At 34.5% G+C, this 18,377-nt stretch overlaps 1 protein-coding gene across 3 annotated transcripts in view; it reads left to right on the top strand.

The window, feature by feature from the left end:
- LOC106465580 (SHC-transforming protein 1-like) overlaps window positions 1–17,683 on the top strand; it is a 68,833-nt gene extending 51,150 nt beyond the window's left edge. For all 3 annotated transcript variants that reach the window (XM_022393898.1, XM_022393905.1, XM_022393901.1), the window contains 2 exons: window positions 13,379–13,692; window positions 15,449–17,683. In XM_022393898.1, coding sequence (XP_022249606.1) covers window positions 13,379–13,692; window positions 15,449–15,580 — 446 coding nt within the window. In that variant the 3' untranslated portion in view covers window positions 15,581–17,683. The remainder of the gene's footprint in view (window positions 1–13,378; window positions 13,693–15,448) is intronic.
- Window positions 17,684–18,377: the final 694 nt, after the last annotated feature.

The raw sequence follows: 18,377 nt of genomic DNA, 5'->3' as shown, positions 1-18,377 counted from the left end.
AGGACGCCGACCTTATGAAGAGTTTCCTGAAAATGTGTCAGAGTTTGTGACAGTGTTAACAGAAAGGATTATCTGTTGAAGGTGGGCATGGCAGCTGTCAGGGTTTGAAAAAAAATATTTCTTGTTTTAACTGTATTCATTCAGAGTACTTTGAAAGGAATGAATTAAAAGGTTATGAAAGTGACTAGACATACTTCTACTCTATTACCATTGTATTATTGAAGATACAGAGAGCCAAAGTAGAGATTTTCCATAGCTCATTGATCACGTGACAATACATCTGAAGTTTTAATTAGGTTTTTAAAGGTTAATTTTGTAACAAAGGACTTAAAACTTGGATAAAATAAAACTTCGAATCATAACACACATTATAATATTAAATTCATTCACATACATTGATATTAAAGGTAATTAATTAAATTTTGAATCTAACCCAGTGACTTGCACAAAAAACCGTTTAATGGGGCTCCCATTGAAGAAGAGTTAACATTTCAACCAGCTGACCTTTGTAGTTTGACCAAAATGCTGACCAGGTGCTTCTGTTTTCATTACAGGGATTTTGACCTGTTTTTCTTTTACTCTTTCCATGTTGAGTTGGTTGATATAACTGACCTTGTAACCACAAAGTAATCATCAGAGTTCAATACTCTAACTTTTTATAATTCTTTGTATCTCTTCACTAAATTTGGCAAGGTTTTGTGAACATTTCAAGTCCTTTGTACAAAAAAAAATCAGATTTTTTAAATTAAATATATTTACTAAAGATTTGTCCATGAATTTATGGAGTCAGAGTGTTGATTGCTCTGAGTGCAAAGTGTTTTCTATGTTAAGGTTAAAAATACTTTCTTTCATTGAAAATTTTCAAATTTAATTTGCATAACCTCTAAAACCTTCTAAATAAATATCTCTTATTGTCTCTACCATAACTGTATTCAGACTAAGTCAATTTGACCAACCACTAACAACCATAAAAAAAACTAAGAAATATATCTAAATTGCACGTTTTTTCTTTCTAGAATAACTGCAAAAGATAACAGAAAACTGCAATTGTTTTTTTTTAAATAGCTGAAGGCTTGTAAAAGTCTACATCTTTTTATAGTAAATTTTATTGTTTTATTACCCTTTAAACCATGTCCTAACTAATAATCCTGCCACTCAAGTTGTAAATCACTTGGTGAAGGAGTAGCTCATGTTACCATATTGAATTATGTAATGCATGAGCTGCTTATGAACATATTTTGTGAATAATTTTTATTATTATTATTTTTTTAAATACCTTACCTAATAAGTGGCTAATTTTTACATTTTAGCTGCTACTTTAATAATAAATAAAAATGTGTGGACTTTGACAAAAAAGGGACAATTATTCAAAGCTCTGGACACAACTGTGTTAACCAATAGTGTAACAAATTTTGTACATATTGTTACGACAGCAGTAGTCACGTGATTCTTGTAACACGTCATGATATTCTAGAAGGATTGGGGAACATCACGAATAATACAGTATGTGCTAGGCACCCTCTATTCCTGTATATAAGTGCACCAGATAACATGAAACAAATTAATTGGAATTGAATTGCAGACAGGTAGAGATAGAGATGGACAATTGAGTCAAGCGCGGTAGTGACTGTAAGTAAGAGCGTGAATCATTGGGAATTATAGCGTGTGTTTAAAGTGACTGTGGAAATTAAGTGTATTGCAAAGTTGTATCCAGGGAAAAATAAACTAGTTTTATTTAAGAAAGGACCTGTATCGCTAAAGTTTCTTCAGAAAGAATTTTTACGGAAAATTAACAAATGACTAGAGACGTAACAATATGTTTGACTTGTTTTGAATATATTATTTGAAACAAGTGGATTGTGTGCTATCCATTTATTGTTTAAATTCCTTGCTAACAAATCACAGACACCTACTGTTAAGAATCAGACCCACAAAAACCCACATTGATGAGTCAGCCAGGATTATACAGTGGTAAACGGCAGTAGAAGAAAACGTGAGCAACAGTGGAAATAGGCCTGAATATGCACAACTATAGTGGTGGTTAAAATAGTGTACCATGTCGGTTGCTTTTGATAAATGAATAGAGAAGGGAAGACAACTTGGGCTCAAAGATCACTTTCTCAACTGCGATGTCACTGTTCGTAAAGGAGAGAGAACCAAAAGATGTGGACGAGATGAACAAGCTAGCAGAACAGTATATGGAAGCCCATGGAGGGAGTATAACTGTAAAGTCCAAGTGTCACCAGTTAAAGTTGAATCCAGGGGTGGCTGACCAGAAACAGAATACCATCAAAGGTGACAATAACTCAACAGACAAAAGGGAGAAGTGTTGCCATATTTGTTATAAAATGAGGCACATTGCAAATGAGTGCAAGTCTGGCACCAACAGGCAACAGCAGAAATTTCAACATAAAGCAGCTGGAGCTACCTCCAAAGATGATGCTGGCAAGAAACAAATAAAAAGAGTGACTATCACCATGGATGCTGTTGCAAGAGGAAACAGAATATAGACAACTCATCAGATTCACCATTTCCATGATTAAACAGTGCACAACTGATGATCAGCTCAAGTTAGCAATGGATCAACAGTGCCAGTAGTGATTGGAGAGTATGACAAACATTGAGAAGTGCCAACAAATCACAACATCCCAATAAGTGAATGCTACGTCTGGGACAAGATAGTGAAAGTCCAATGAGGCAATGGGTGCAGTGTGCAGCAGTAAGAACCAGTCTAGTATCTGATGACCAGATGACAGGCAAGGTAAATCTATTTGTGCTGATTGATGGAACAATGAGAAAGTTTTCCATAGCAAGAATAAAGGTGGACACTCCATACTATGTGAGAGATCTTGAGACCATGTGTATGAAGGAACCCATCTATGACTGGGTGATTGGAAATATACCAGGAAGTAGAAGCTTGGAGGAAACAGACACAAAGAAGACTGATGAAGTATTTGCAGTCACCACTAGAGCTCAAGAAAAGAAAAGCAAGCAAGTCATCAAGCCCATACAAGTCTCAAAAGTCCCAAACGTAGGTTTATGGAAACTGAAGGAAGCACAGAAGAAAGACCCTTCACTGAAAAAGCCTTGGGACAGTGCCCAGGACAAAGAGGAAAGGAACTTACAGAATAGAGGATTGTAAGGGAGTGCTGTATCAGATCTATTGAAGCAGTTATACTGGGGATGTTAAACAGACATAGTACCAACAGAATACCAGACTCAAATGATGATGCTGGCTCATGAGTTGATTGTGGGAGAACACCTAGGAGCAAAGAAAACAGCAGACAAAATTAACAACAACTTCAATTGGCCAGGGGTCATTGGAGATGTGACCAGATTCTGCAGGTCATGTGACATCTGACAAAGGACAATATGGAGAGGGAAGGTGGTCAAGGTGTCACTAGGTGAAATGTTTCTCATAGAAGAGCCATTTGGCAGAGTAGCTGTGGACTTGATTGGACTACTAGCACCTGTTTCTAACAAGGGCAACTGGTATGTGCTGACAGTAGTCAACTATGTGACAAGTGATACAGAAGCCATAGGACTGCCAAAGATATAGACAGAGAGTACCAGAAGCCCTCTTGGAAGTGTTCTGCAGACTAGGCTTTCTGAAAGAAGTTCTCAGTGACAGAGCAACCTAGTTGATTTCAGAACTGATGCGAGAGGTGTGCAGACTCATCAGCACTAGGCAACTCTCTACCACCCCGTACAACCCCAGCTGTAATGGACTTGTCAATGAAAACTATATTGGGTGGGAGAGAGGAGGTTGTTTGATTTGAAGAACCAAACATGACGAGCATTAACCACCCTCTCTGAAACATTACAGAGACAGCTAGTCAGAGCAATTGAATGATAATCAGAAGGAATCTTAGAATCTTTCCCAAGCTTAGAAAAAGTAGGACAATAGTCTAGCATCAAGAAAACAATTCTCCTGCCAGATCCACTTAAAAACAACCAGGTGAAGAACAAGAGAGGCAGGAGAAAGATGGCATGGCATCTCATAGTGAATGTCATCGGGCCTGACTGATGTACTGCTGGACTGATGAAGGGTGAGGTTAAGATCCACCAATGTAAAAGGGCGATTATAATCATAGAGACAATCAGCTTGAAAGGAAAGAGATGATCTCTGTGCCCGAGACTTGATGGCCAAGAAGACAAGGGTAGAAACAGAAGTGCTTGAGAGATAAGAAAAGCACTCCCCAAGATTATTGGCGATGCACTGTATGTCAGCAATTTCCTGGCAATTGGAGAACAAGATGGAAAGGGGATGGGATACATACTTCCCATTGACCTTCCGAATCTTTTCTGAGACAACTTTGGAGCTAGTGATAGAAGATATGGTGATTGTGAACTTAATCCAAGATTCCTTTTGGCTTTGATGTCTGGCCTGCCAAGCATGGGCATGGGCCTGCTGTTAAGCAATGTGATTCGAAAGAGTGGGATACCTGCAAAAGGTATCCCAGGCCTGTTTCTGAGCTTTCCCTACCTCTGGTAGGCAGGAGACCACCACGAACAAGGATATCGTGATGTCAACATTTTCTGAAGAGAACGAATAGTGGTTTGAATGATACAATCAGTTACTGCTTCCACACAGTCAATAATAGATGGAAGACTAACCACAGCAGGATCGAGTTCCAAGAGAGAGGTGAAAAATAGCCAGTCAGCCTGCTCCAACTTCCACCGTGGCATTCGGGTCGGGTGGCATCGACCACGGCCAATCTCCCTCAATATGACAGGAAAATGATCACTGCCCGATGGGTCACTTAACTCCAAGAAAAACGAGAGAAAAGTGAAAGGGAACAGATAGATAAATCAATAGCAGTAAAAGACTGACGAGGTGCATGAAAATAGGTAAAAGAACCAGTATTGAAGAGAGACAGGTTGTGATTCGAGAGCATATGCTCCACAGAATGAACCCTTTCATCAATATCAGCACCACTCCAAAGGGGATTATGTCCATTGAAGTCTCCCAAGATGAAAAAGGGAAACAGCAACTATTCTATAAGAACATCAAGGTCTGATTGACCATAAGTCTCTGCAGGAAACAGGTAAAGAGAACAAACAGTGAAGGTATGAACCAAGGACATATGAATGGCTACAGCCTCCAAGGGACTATAAATGACACTAACAAAGTGAGTATATGCTGGTCAACCTGTCATTCCTGTATAAAGAAAACTGCCGAAAGGTGACAGTATCAGCAAGTTTCAGGAATGTTTCCTGTAAGGAGAGACATATGGGATGATAGGAATCGTTCAAGGCCTTGATGTCATCCAAATTAGAACGAAAACCTCGACAGTTCCACTGTATCAAAGTGGCCATTTTTATTTAGGTGGAAGAAAAGTGGACAAAGAAATCTTCTGCTTACAACCACGCCATTTTTCTTTTGAAGAAAGAGGTCTGTCGACCTACATGAAACCTGCCTTGGGCCAATTGGGCAGATCTCTGTTGGTAGAAGGAGATTCCAGTGACTGATGGTGCAAACAAACAATAGTTCTGCATCTTGAGGCCAAAGGAGAGGGGACACAAGCAGTCACTGGAAGTGATGGTGGGGACAGAGACAGGAGTAGATGTAGAGTTGTCAACTCTAGTATTCACAGAGGGCAAAGACTCTTCATATGGTGTCAGAGGGATTCTGTTGGAGGCATGGAAAGACCTGTCTGCACTTTCACTGTAGCAGTGGAATGTAGTTCAGCAGCATATGTCTGAGATGGAGTGGTGGACAATGTTTTCCGAGCCTTTGGATAAGAAATATTATTGACAGTATGTAAACATTGTACCTTTTTTTCCTCCAACTGCTTAGGGCAAGATCGATAGTAAGAGGGGTAGGAACCACCACAATTAATGCAGTGAGGGTCCATCATGGTTTTGTCTCCATAATGAGCACACATCAAAGAATCACGACAAGATGCCTTAGAATGGAAACACCTCAAAGGGTTAGGAATATATGGCCTTATCTTACAGTTAAGATAACCTGTCTTAACAGAAGCAGGTGGACGTGGCAATGTAAATGTCAAAATCAGAACATTGGTCAGCAGCATAATTCCATTCTTGCAAGTGGAGATATGGTGTACAGCAGAAACTTCTTAGCTGAAGAAACCAGCGAGGATCTCTGACTCTGGGATGTTCTTCAAATCCCTCTTAACAATAACTTCTTGTGAGGAGTTCAAAATAGTATGGGGAGTAACCTCAATATTTATGTCCTCAAGGGCCTTTGACTTCAGGAGGAGTTCACTATGTGTTGGTGTAGAGGTTTCCACCAAAATGTCTTCAGAACTCAACTTCCTGACTGACTTGGGAGAGTCAGCAAGCCCCTCTAATCTTTTCTGAAGGAAAATGAGATACATTTACTTTAAGTATCTGTTAGACAAAAAATGAATAATTAAAAGTTGAGGAACAGGAGCTAACTTTGGTGGTGACTGTGTAACAGAGTTTTCCATACGTGATTGCTTTCCTGTTAACTGATTATTTTTACATTTTGTGTGTGTGTGGAGTTGGGGGATCCATAAGAAAGAGAAAATGATTCAGTGCCCACTAACCCAACCCACCATGGAGTCCTACGAGGGGATACACTACAATGCAAACACGGATATTCTAGCAATGCCAGGGCCTCATGAGTACTATGCCCAAACACCAGCATCAGATACAATGTCCACAACACCCGTTGAGAACGACCAACACTTGTACTCAGTTCACCTTAGCCCAACAGGACCAGCCAACTAACTCTTAGGGAGCCACCCCAAGGCCATCTGTCTACAGGAATTAAAAGCCAAGGTGGTGTGTTGCAATGCTCCAGACATCACTTAACCACCAGAATCCTCTCCTCCCCTTCACAGGTTGCCATGCACAGCAAACACGTGGGTGGATGTTGAGATCCCAGAGGAGGTAAACTGAAATTACAGAGCCTTCTCTGGGAGTTCCCCTCACCACATACAAAAATCCAATGGAAAGGATCCTTTGAAATTCAGGAAGTTATCAACAGAATGTACTATAAAGTGAAAATAAATGGGAAGACCAAGATCCACCATGCCAATCTGTTGAAGAAGTACTTCGAGAGGGAAGAATACCTAATGGGTGTTAGTAGTGAGACATAGATGGATATGGCAGGTGTAGCTGTCATTGATGCAGAACCAGAAGATGGTGACTTTGTCATAGAAGATGAACATCTATTAGACCCAATACCACTGGGTTGAGATGAGATGTACAAGGATGTCAACTTAAGTGAAATACTGACTGGCAAGCAGAAGAAAGATCTACAAGAGTTACTGTGAAAGTATGCAGATGTCTTCACAGATAGGCCAAGCAATACATATTTTGTGCAACACAAGACAAAGACAAGGAATCTACTCAAAGTGAAGCCCTACAGATACCATATGGGAGGAGTAGATTTCATGTATGAACCAAGAACAGTTTTTGTATATAGTATTAAACAAACATATTGTGAATATTTTTCTTGAAGAGGGTTTATTGTTGGATATATGAGACTGTTTAGTTTAAGAGTTATTTAGTTTTAAAATAAGAGTTTTAAAAGTTAATTATTATACAAGCAATAGTTAGGACATGTTTTGTTACATAACTTTGTACTAGTTGTACATTGTGTATGCAGTTTTATTGTTGTACTAGGCTTGTGTAATATTGTTGATGTCATCATACTCGAAGCTTCTAAGTTTTTTCATTATGTGTAACATTGTTACTAGAGGGTTAGATATTTCTAGATTTTCCTGTTACATGTTATAAATGCATGCAGATACAGAGAAGAAGTAAGTTATTGAAAGTAAAAGTGAAAAAAGTGAAGTTAAAATGTGTGATTGTCTGATTAGCCATAATGGGCGATATCTAAAGGGAAAGTTTCACAGTTTGTATTGTAACAACAGAGATAGAGAAGAATAACTCGTCTTCTCAATCGGGCTCTAAAGCAATTGAACCAGTGTATGTGGACTTTTGATGAAAAAGAGACAATTACTTAAAGCTCTGGATACAACTGTGATAACCAATAGTGTAAAAATTTTTTCTTTACATGTATTGACTTGTTTTAAATATATTTTTTAAAATAAGTGGATTGTATGTTGCCCATTTATTGTTGAAATTTATCGACAACAAGTCACAGACACCTACTGTGAAAAATCCAGGCCTATAAAAATCTGAGATGTATGAAAAACAAGAAGTATAGCACTTGCACTTATTTCCTTTGCTGTCAGTTGCCTATAAAATTTATGCCTACTTTTTTTTATAATGGCACTAGTGTATTAAGTAATTTCTTTTTACTTAAATGATGTAACTAAGAGCACAGAATAGTAACATGCACAAAGCAAACAATGTCCTATAACTGTTATAATTTATGTGGAATTCAAACTTGAACGAGGGGATCAAATTAATTCCCTTAAATTAGCTGCTTGATCTGTACATCACGAGATCAACTTTTGTACTGAAAATCAACAATACTTTGTACTGAAAACAATATAGCATTATATGTCATTAAATAGATTGAAACTTTGCCTTTCTTATAGTTATAAATGATGTATAAAATGTCAGAGAGAATTATTAGCAATTTGGGAAAGAGAAGATGTGACAGGTAGGTGTAGTAAGTGGGTCTGATTTTCTAGTTTATTACTCTGTAAACAAATAAGATTGAAGGCTTTAAAAATTAGACTATATTAAAATAAGTAATCTACATTAAATTCTGTACTTCAGAGAAGGGTAATAAATAAATTATAGAAGGGGGAAAACCTAGAGAACAAATGTCAAAATTCTCATTCTTGGGGAGATTGAGGACTTTTCTAAATATATCCTCTTAAAATTTAGAACTTAAAACTCGTGTAATATTAAAACTTGATTTATTATATACATTTTATTCATATACATTGATAATAAAGTAGTTTAATTAAATTTTGAATGTAACTGTAAAGAGTCATGACATGCGCACTTTGACCTACTGGTGGCAAGGGGTTAAAGCAATTGTACATGTAACTTTAGTTTTAAAAGCAGTTGTCATTTCTAGTTGTTGTTTGAATATTCATGAGCAAATCTAAACCATTTACATTGATAGAAGTATAATGAGAGCTTCATGAAGCATTTTTGGTGTTTATGAATTCTGAAATAATTTTTTCTAATTTTCTACTTTCAGGAATAATTATTAGTTGGTATAATTTATTTGTCTTTCAAGAAACTAGTTACTGAAAAGATAAAATTGACATGAGCTTTTTTGTTTTGTGTGGAACAATATTCTAAAGTTCTGTAGCCATTTTAACAGTACTGTGATTCAGTTCATGTTAAACATGTTCATTTTGCTTATATATACGTTTTTTTATGGGGAAGGGTATGTGTACCATTAATAAGGTTAGCTAAGGTGATGAATATTAATGCAGTAGAAATCGTTGGAATTTCCATTCACATACACATTGTATTTTAATGTAATTGTAATGATAGGCCTATAAGGACTTCAAACATTTTTGGAAACTGATCTCTGCAGATGAGTCAGTCAGAACACAGATCACAGCCAGGAGTGATGATGATTCAGCTGTTTCTTTCAATGAATGTGTTTTCTGGTTGCCAGAATACTGGAGTGTTTGCCATGTAATGAGTTTCCTAAAGTGATATCATTATTTTTCCCAGTATGTAAGCTTGGCCCACTGGTGCAAAGTTTGACTGTTAAATGCTTTAGTGCATGTACTACAAAGCAATATAAATATTGAAAATGATCCCCGCACCAATCAAGATTGTTGAGAGGAAAGATTCAAACATGATGCAGGAAATAGATGTGTCAGTAAAGAACAAAAGAATTTGGTCTAGTTTAAGAAAAGGTTGTTATTTATATCAACAAGATATTGCCTAAATCACAATAAAAGGGTGGTCCCATTGAGACCATTCTGGATGATTTCATTAGAAAGATATGCATATCTAGAAAATAATAGATTCTAATGTATAAAAATAAAAGTTTTTTTTAAGCCCTAGGTCTAGATCTATGGAAGGTCTAGGGGCAATAGGGCATAGCATATTACTAGTATTGGTGATGCAGCATGCTTTAAGTTTGCCATAAATCTCTGAGGTTTGTGCTAATGTCAATGACCTAGACCTTATTAGTCTGTGTAGCCATATATTGATCAAGATATTGAATAACGTTAATTTATGCAAGAAAGACATAGGCAAGAGCCATAGAAAGTGGTAATGGCAGTCAAGTCATGGCCTGACCACTTTTTCATGGCATGTGTAGCTATAACCTATGTATTAAAACTTGCTTTTTTTAATTCAATACATTACATTGTGTGTATGTAGTATTTGTTAAGAGATTGAATCTTGAGCCATTTTAACTATAAATACTGCATACACACAACGTAACGTATTGAATTAAAAGAAGAAAGGTGTGCCCCCTGACACCAGTAGTAAAGGATCATACCACCACACTCAAGTATTTGAAAAAATGTCTAAGCATGATGGACGTACTGACAGAGCCAGAAAAATCCAAGTTTGATCAAGAAGCCCACAAGTTACAGTGTGCAGACAGTTTACTTCCTTCAGAAGGAGATGATTACAATGAAACATGTGTGGAACACTGGTGGAATCAGATGAAAGATAAGTATCCATGTTTTGTCAAGAGGGCATGATGGACGTACTGACAGAGCCAGAAAAATCCAAGTTTGATCAAGAAGCCCACAAGTTACAGTGTACAGACAGTTTACTTCCTTCAGAAGGAGATGATTACAATGAAACATGTGTGGAACACTGGTGGAATCAGATGAAAGATAAGTATCCATGTTTTGTCAAGAGGGCTCGTGCTGTACTTGCATGCTACTATGAAGCCCAAGTGGAAAGTAGGCAGTATCAGAACAGATATGTACAGTGCTATCCAGACTGTGAGATATGCATTTAGATCAACTGTTAAGTCATCTGTGGAGTATTTTCAAAGTGATATTTCACATGGACTAATCCAGAGAGATCTGGTCTCAAACATATAGCTTTAATAAAAAAAAAAGAGATATGAAAGAGAGAATACTAAATCACAGGAAAAAGCTGCTCTAGAAAGAAAAGAGTTAGAACTAATCTAGAAAAACTGAAACTGACCAAAGCAACGACTAAATTGGCAGTATCTGTGGCATATAAGAAAGCTAAGTTGGCTTATAAAAGGAATGCAGAGAAAGTATCAACTTAGGGAAGCAAGTTTTGAGTTAAAAGAAAAGTTATGATAAATACATTGTAAAGTAAACACAACAAACAAATGCATCAGCATAGCAGGATATCGATGATAGAAATTCATATTAAACAAATAATGTGAGAAAATAATCCTTACTTTCTAAACTAAGGCTACAGTGTTTGTAACTAGTGATGAAGATCCTCTGGTTTACTGTTTGTATTTGAGAATTTATACATGTAGGACACTAAAATGAATATAAACAGATTTGTACCTATTCCTAGTAGCATTTCCAAGAATGCTTTGATTCTGATCTCTGCATTATCAGTTACTCTTGAGTACTATGAGTTATACTTATGAGCTACTCATGACCATTGTCAGTTATCATTATTTTAATCAAGATCATTGTGAACAGTGCAAGTACCTTTGAGTTATACAAAAGCTGGGTAACCATTGTTCATTGAATGAAATGTAATGTTTCAGGATATCACTAATATAGACAACATTAAAACAACACTTACATGTATGACCTTTACCAACTAATTTTTTTTATCAATTGAAAAGAAGTAAATAGTTTTGTAGTTTACCATCAGTTTAAATGCTTAAAACAATAACATTCTTGACTAACAAGGGAGTTTTCCATTAGGAATGATATCTTTGTTTTATATGGGTGTAAAAACTCGTATCACTAAATTTCTGAAATCAGTAGAAAAGTAGGATCTTGTTGTTGGTTTTTTCCTCAATTAACAAAAGACACTAGAAGGGTAAATGTCATATTTATAATGTTTTTTAGATATAATTTTTATAGCAGTAATAATTAAAATGAGTATACAGAATAGTACTCATGATATATGGTAATGATACAAAGATAAGTGATTAATCCTTATAGACCCTTCTTCCCTTACCAGTGGTGTTCTTTGTGATGGCTTTGGTTCTGGGCTACTTCTGTGCAACACAATTTGCTTTCCCTGAGGCTTTTGTGCAGTGTTGTTATTCACTTTACATGCTTTTCTAGGGCCATCAACCATATATGGATGATGGCTTATGGAGCCTATTTTAGTAACCTAAAGGTATAGGAGTCTGTGGAAAATGTCTGCAAATGGTAGAGTATGAATTCCTGTTAGTATATACTTTTGAAGGAGCTGGTATGTTAATTCTGATATGTAGCCAGATGCTTTGTCTTGATGGAGCCCTACCTTATTGGCATCCAATCCATACAAGGATGGTATTTCTTTGCAGTATAGTGTAACTAGCATGTCAACCTGATAATATGCATTGTTCACCTTGTTATTTTTCTAGACTCTTCAGGTTTTAAATTCATCATTATAGCTGTAACATACAACCAGTATATATAAAAAAAATAACCACTTTAAAATATTTCATCATCAACAGGACAATAATAATTTGCCCAGATTTTTGCAGAGTGAAGATATACTATCATTTGGTAGCTACCATTTACATAGCTCTTGATAGTTGGTCTTCTGCTTAGCTAAGTGCTTGTGAAGATGTTGTGTCATTTTGGTAGACCTATATCTATGTGTATTATCTTACTTATAATTCCAGTAGAAGTTTCTCCTTTTGCTGCAATGAGCTGCTGTTTTCTTAAGCTACTTCTAATGACAAACTGTTTAACATTCTTCACTTCTTTCGGTGTGCTCCCAATAGGTGATCATGGAGTTTCATTCTTGTCCTTAATGGAATCGCACGTTCCCTTGATTTATTGACATGGCTCAATTCTACAAATATCTCTTTCTTCAAAATTCTAAACTTTCCTGCTTTTGCAAATGTGAAATAAGAGAACTTTTTGCAAGAAATCTTATGAGGTAAACCTCCAGAAGGGACCAATTTTAGGCACCATTTGCACTTGCAAAATCACCATGGACCAAGGGTTAGGATTTTGAACCTTTATAGTTAATGTATTGGCATGATCTGAGGTATGGTGAATGGATATGCAAGTTGTGACCATACATTGTAAACAACCTTCTGTATAAAGGTAAAGCAGTGTTTCACCTGATTTCATGTTATTCAATAAAATTAGATATAAGAGTTGTTACATCAGCTGATTTACAAGACTGGGTACGTGTGTGTGGAATAATTACTTATGATTCTATTTTGGGAAGATTATTAAAAATCACAAAATTATGTGTTGATAGAAAGTACATAAAACAAATTTTAGATATCAGATTATGAAGTTACCTGTGCTGGAATCTCCTTACAAGTTTTTTTTTTAATCTCTAATTAATGTTTTTTTTCCAGGGTCATTTGAACATAACCTTTCATCAAATCAGCACCCTTTCCCACCATCTACTTCTTGTCATGGACCCTTAGTTTCTAATAAAACTACTGTCCATTCACCATTAAAGTCAGTCTCACCTTCCAACCTTAAAACAGTTCTCCAGCAGGAGGAATGGTTTCATGGGCCAGTCAGTCGTAAAGATAGTGAAGCCCTGGTAGTTCATGATGGAGATTTTCTTGTACGAGAGTCTCAAGGGTCACCAGATCAGTATGTTTTAACAGGCATGAAAAGTGGCCAGAGAAAACAATTATTACTGGTGGATCCTGAAGGGGTGGTAAGTAGTAATAAAAAGATCAGTAGAGTTAATTTACTGGTCAAATTTTCTTTTTATATTCTGAAATATTGTTTTCAAAGCTCACATGCTATATGTCCTTAAGAATTGTGTTTTAGTAACAAAATGCCTAACTAATACGTTTGAAGTGTATTGGTACTACAGCATAAACTGAGATAGTTGATCTCTTTTTCTTGGGAAATTCTACTTTTCTCTTATAGATCACATTTGTTTATAACAGCTGTTGGAAAATGTCATTAGAAGACACATTTTATTCAGTACATTGCAGGACATTTCAATAACGACTGTGAGATGTGACACACACACACACATATCACAAGCTTCTTGCCTTTAATACAACATAGATTGCAAAATTTGTATGTAATTTTTTTTTAAAGCAAAAATTCATAATTTATTACTATAAAATATTTTCTATTCACATTCATAATTTTTTTTCACTAAAAATTTCAGTAATTTGAACTATTGTGCCAAATGGAAATAAATTTATAATTTTTGTTGTTCAGATGTGTGGCTTATATTAAATACCATCAATAGGTTAATGTTACCTGGATAAGCCTAACAAAAAGCCCTAATTTTAAACAGTTAAACAATAATACTTGACTTTAGGTAATTTAAATTTTGAAATGAGTACTCAAAAAATGTATTTCAGTTCTTTTGCTTACTGATCTGATCTACTGTATGAAAATTTAAAGTTATATTCAGAAGTAAATATTTTGAATCAATTGGCATTAGTATTAAGTGATTATAAAAACAATCTTTTGAATTTTGGTGGGCAATTCTATTGGGGGGGGGGATTTTCCATAGGGAAATTTTCTGTGTGTTTGGGGGAGGGGTTCCTAATAGCACATTAGGGTACTTGAGACAGCCATGTAGTTGAATGGGACTGCTGTGAGCCTTTGCCAGCTTCAAATCCTTGTTTATTATCTTAACAATATATATATACAAACACATGAAAAGCTTTATGGGTTAGAGGGCTCTTCCTCATAATTATCATCATCACTTTGTAATAAAAGCATTGGTCCATATTGGTTTGATGTGTAATCTTGGAACCCATTGTTGTTCTAAATGTTCTGCTGAATGAATTTTTCCCCTTCCATGGAGATAATGAAGGCTCATTTCTTCAGTTGGTTGTTATTTAACAATCTTGCTGTATGAATATCCTTCCTTGGAAAAAATTGCATGGTTTTTCCAGTAATGAGTCTACCTACAGCAGTATTGAACTTTCAAACAGTCAAGAATTTTCCTTTATTTCTAAATATATGTGTTTGGAACATGCCTGTAGTATTATAAACTCAAATATGCCTTTGGATTAGTACAAGCAAATCATTATTACAAACTGTGATTAATCCCCCATGTATGATTTATTTCATAATTTGTCTAATGGATCAAAACAAGTTTTTTAAAAATTGGAATAGTCCATAACAAGAACAGCCATTCAGTGTGTATCATTGTATCTATCTATAAGTAGTTAGACACTTTGGCTAGAATATCATTTTTCTTTACCAGTTCTGTTTAGTTTTAGCCACTTTCACAAATATAAGTTTCAGAAAATACATTTGGCATTTTATGAAACATAATTTCTGTTATCTTTCCTTGAAGGAACTTTAAAGAATAATCTTTTCTTATTGTTTTTTTTTGTGTGTGTTTTAAAACAATAAATTATTTTTGTATTATTTGGATTTCATTATGAAATTATAATTCAGTGTCAGTGAATGAATTGATTATGTAATAATTCCAGGTAAGAACAAAGGACAGGACTTTTGAGAGCGTTAGCCACTTGATTCATTATCATCATAACAATAGTCTTCCAATTATCTCTGCAGAGAGTGCCCTTTTTTTGAGAACTGCAATCCCCAGAACCTTGAAATGATGTTTTCTGAATATTCAAGATCATGTTGATGTGACTTGATGAATGGTCTTAGTTAAACCAAATGAACAAAATTTTACCCATCCAGACAGTGATTGGGTTTTAAAAAGTTAATGAACAGACAGAGCTTAACACAGTAGTATTAAATTAAGTTGTTTTTAAAGTAAAAAAGTTTTATTTTGTTACTTTATGAAATAAACTTCTTTTAAATGGGTATTTAGGTGATATATAGTTAAGGCTTCCTATAATATATTTATTTTGTCTTGTTAGAAATAAGTATTTAAATCTGTAAAGAAAAAAAAAAGAAGTTATGAATTGAATTCATAATATAATAGCAGGTCATATGCTTGTACAAGATACGATAAATTATTGTTTTGGACTTATTTTCATAAATTTAAAATGTCATAGAAGCTGCTGCCATGTTTTGTGGTATTTATTGAGTACAAAAAAAAAAGAGCTAAGGCTTTGTTCATAAATTTTTCTATGTTGTTTAAAGCTTTAGCTGTATTTTGCTAAGGAATTTACTACTAAGATGATTTTAAGAGATTATTTTTAATGCAGTACTTTTAAAGAGTCTTATTCCTGTATGTTGCATCTGTTTTTATTTGTGGACCACAGTGGAATCTGTATACTATGCTGCCACTTCCATTCCATAATTATGCAAACTTTCCACAGACCATCTGAAGGGAACTCACAGACCATAAGTGATCTGTGGACCACAGACTGAGAACTGTTGTGTTAGGGATATGATGTCAAAAACAAAAAGGGCTGATAAATGACATTTTTATCATGTTTGGACTTATAGATGAAATATGTAATGACTGATGTAAATTAAATTATTATATGCTGCATTTTTTCTTAATACATGTAAACTGTTACCTTAGAAATATTTTTAAGCTTGGATGTTAGTTGTTTAGCCTAACTTTAACAAAAATATATACATAAAGTAAAATTTTGAGCTTGTAAAATAAACTATAAAATTTTAATTACATGCACACCATTGTATCTGGCATACAATTTGATATAACTTTAGTTTAAACTGGATGAGTGAACAAATACAAATAACATAGAAGATTGAGTTGTTTTCCACAAAACAGAAATAAGTTCCTGTATGTATGTATGAATTTTGTTCATGTTTGTTATAATTTTTTCACAGTTTAAATGGCAACAGGCATTTGAGAGTGTTTTAAATACATTTCCTTTCTTTTCTTTTGATTGTGCAATTAGTTTTAACTGGAAGGTCCACGCTTAGAACAGCACTATATGAAAAAATTCCTAGATCTTGTTTGAATAATTATCTTGTTTTATTGACAACAATGTGTGGTAAAAAATAACATAATCAGTTTAAAAATTATGATATTACATGTCATGAAATTATAACATGCAAAAAGCTCAACCGTTTATCACTGCAAATTGTTTAATTGTGCCTTGTTTAATTGTCTTACCTTTTTAAGACTATGAAGAATCAGAGTTTGGGTTGCTTTATTACATTTACTGTGATTTACAAGAGAACTTAACTGATTATATATTTAAACCATTTGTTATAGTTTTATGACATTATATGAACATTGATATTTGGCTGTGTTTCTGTATGGCAGATTGAACTAGACTAGGATATCTTATCCTCTTAAGTTTTGAGTCATGTATCAGAGTGTTGCTGTTTACTCCCAATGTTTTGGTTGTAGAAAAGCATCTGAAGTTAAATAATTTTTATTCACTGGGCTAAAATGAAGATTTTCCTTATCTAAGATTGCTAAAATATGACAAAATTAGTCAGTATTTGTTTTACAAAACAATATGTGCAATAAATTATTAATTTTTGTTTAATTTTTATAACATTGTAGTGAAAAAAAGTATAATGCTTTCAAATTTAGTTCTGAGTAACTTGTAAAGAGCAGATAAAAAGTAACTTGTAGAGAGCAGATAAAAAGTGAAAAAATTGGTTAGCACTAAAGCCATATGTTAAAGAATAATTCCTAATAAAATATAATTTTTTTGGTTTCTTTCTTTTCATGTAATTGTTAATCTTTTTTTTATCACCTTGATGTCATAGCTTTAATGGAATTTGTATACCTTACTGAAGTAAATATGTCTGATCCAGAAATATTCATTAATCTTGTTAGTAGTTTGTTTATTGATTTTTTTTTTCACATTATTTATAACATAGTAATGTTAGTACTAAGATATTTGACTTGTTGCGAGGGAAAAATTATATAAAAATAAATCTATGAAAATTTGATTATTAATATTGTAAGTTGTATATAGAATAAAAAATATAGAATTTATAATTTTTTTTTTAAGTGTTATGGTAATTTCATGTACATGTTAATTCTAGGTAAGTAATATTAGTCAAATGCTTAATATAACAAATTTTTTAAGTTGCTCATTGTCTAAGACAGTTTCCTGCATAAAAGTGTAATTGAAATTTATGTATTCATGTTCAAAACATATTGATAGCTTTTGTTTTAGTGTTCTGAAAAAGCTTGTTGAAGAAAACAGCTAACTCTGAGAAACATCTAACTTGAATATAAGTTAGGAATGGTAAATGTACAGTAAGGAGTTGCAAGCTTTCATATAGGAATCCTTTATTATTAGGGCAAATATGGGCACTCAACTTTCAATAGATAATTTTTACACTCTGGTTAGTTTGATTAAGCCACATGACAGGCTTGAATGAGTAAATCCTATATTGTTGAGGTTATGTATTGTAATATTCACCTGGAAAATAGTTAAGCACCCCTGTGTTTTTTTCAAGTGATTCAGATTCGACGTTCTTGTGACTGATTATAAATTACCATTC

The sequence above is a fragment of the Limulus polyphemus genome, unplaced genomic scaffold (assembly GCF_000517525.1).
Source record: "Limulus polyphemus unplaced genomic scaffold, Limulus_polyphemus-2.1.2 Scaffold69, whole genome shotgun sequence".
Lineage (NCBI taxonomy): Eukaryota > Metazoa > Arthropoda > Merostomata > Xiphosura > Limulidae > Limulus > Limulus polyphemus.
The sequence above is the reverse complement of the archived record's forward strand: the minus strand, read 5'-3'. Positions and strand labels throughout refer to the sequence as shown.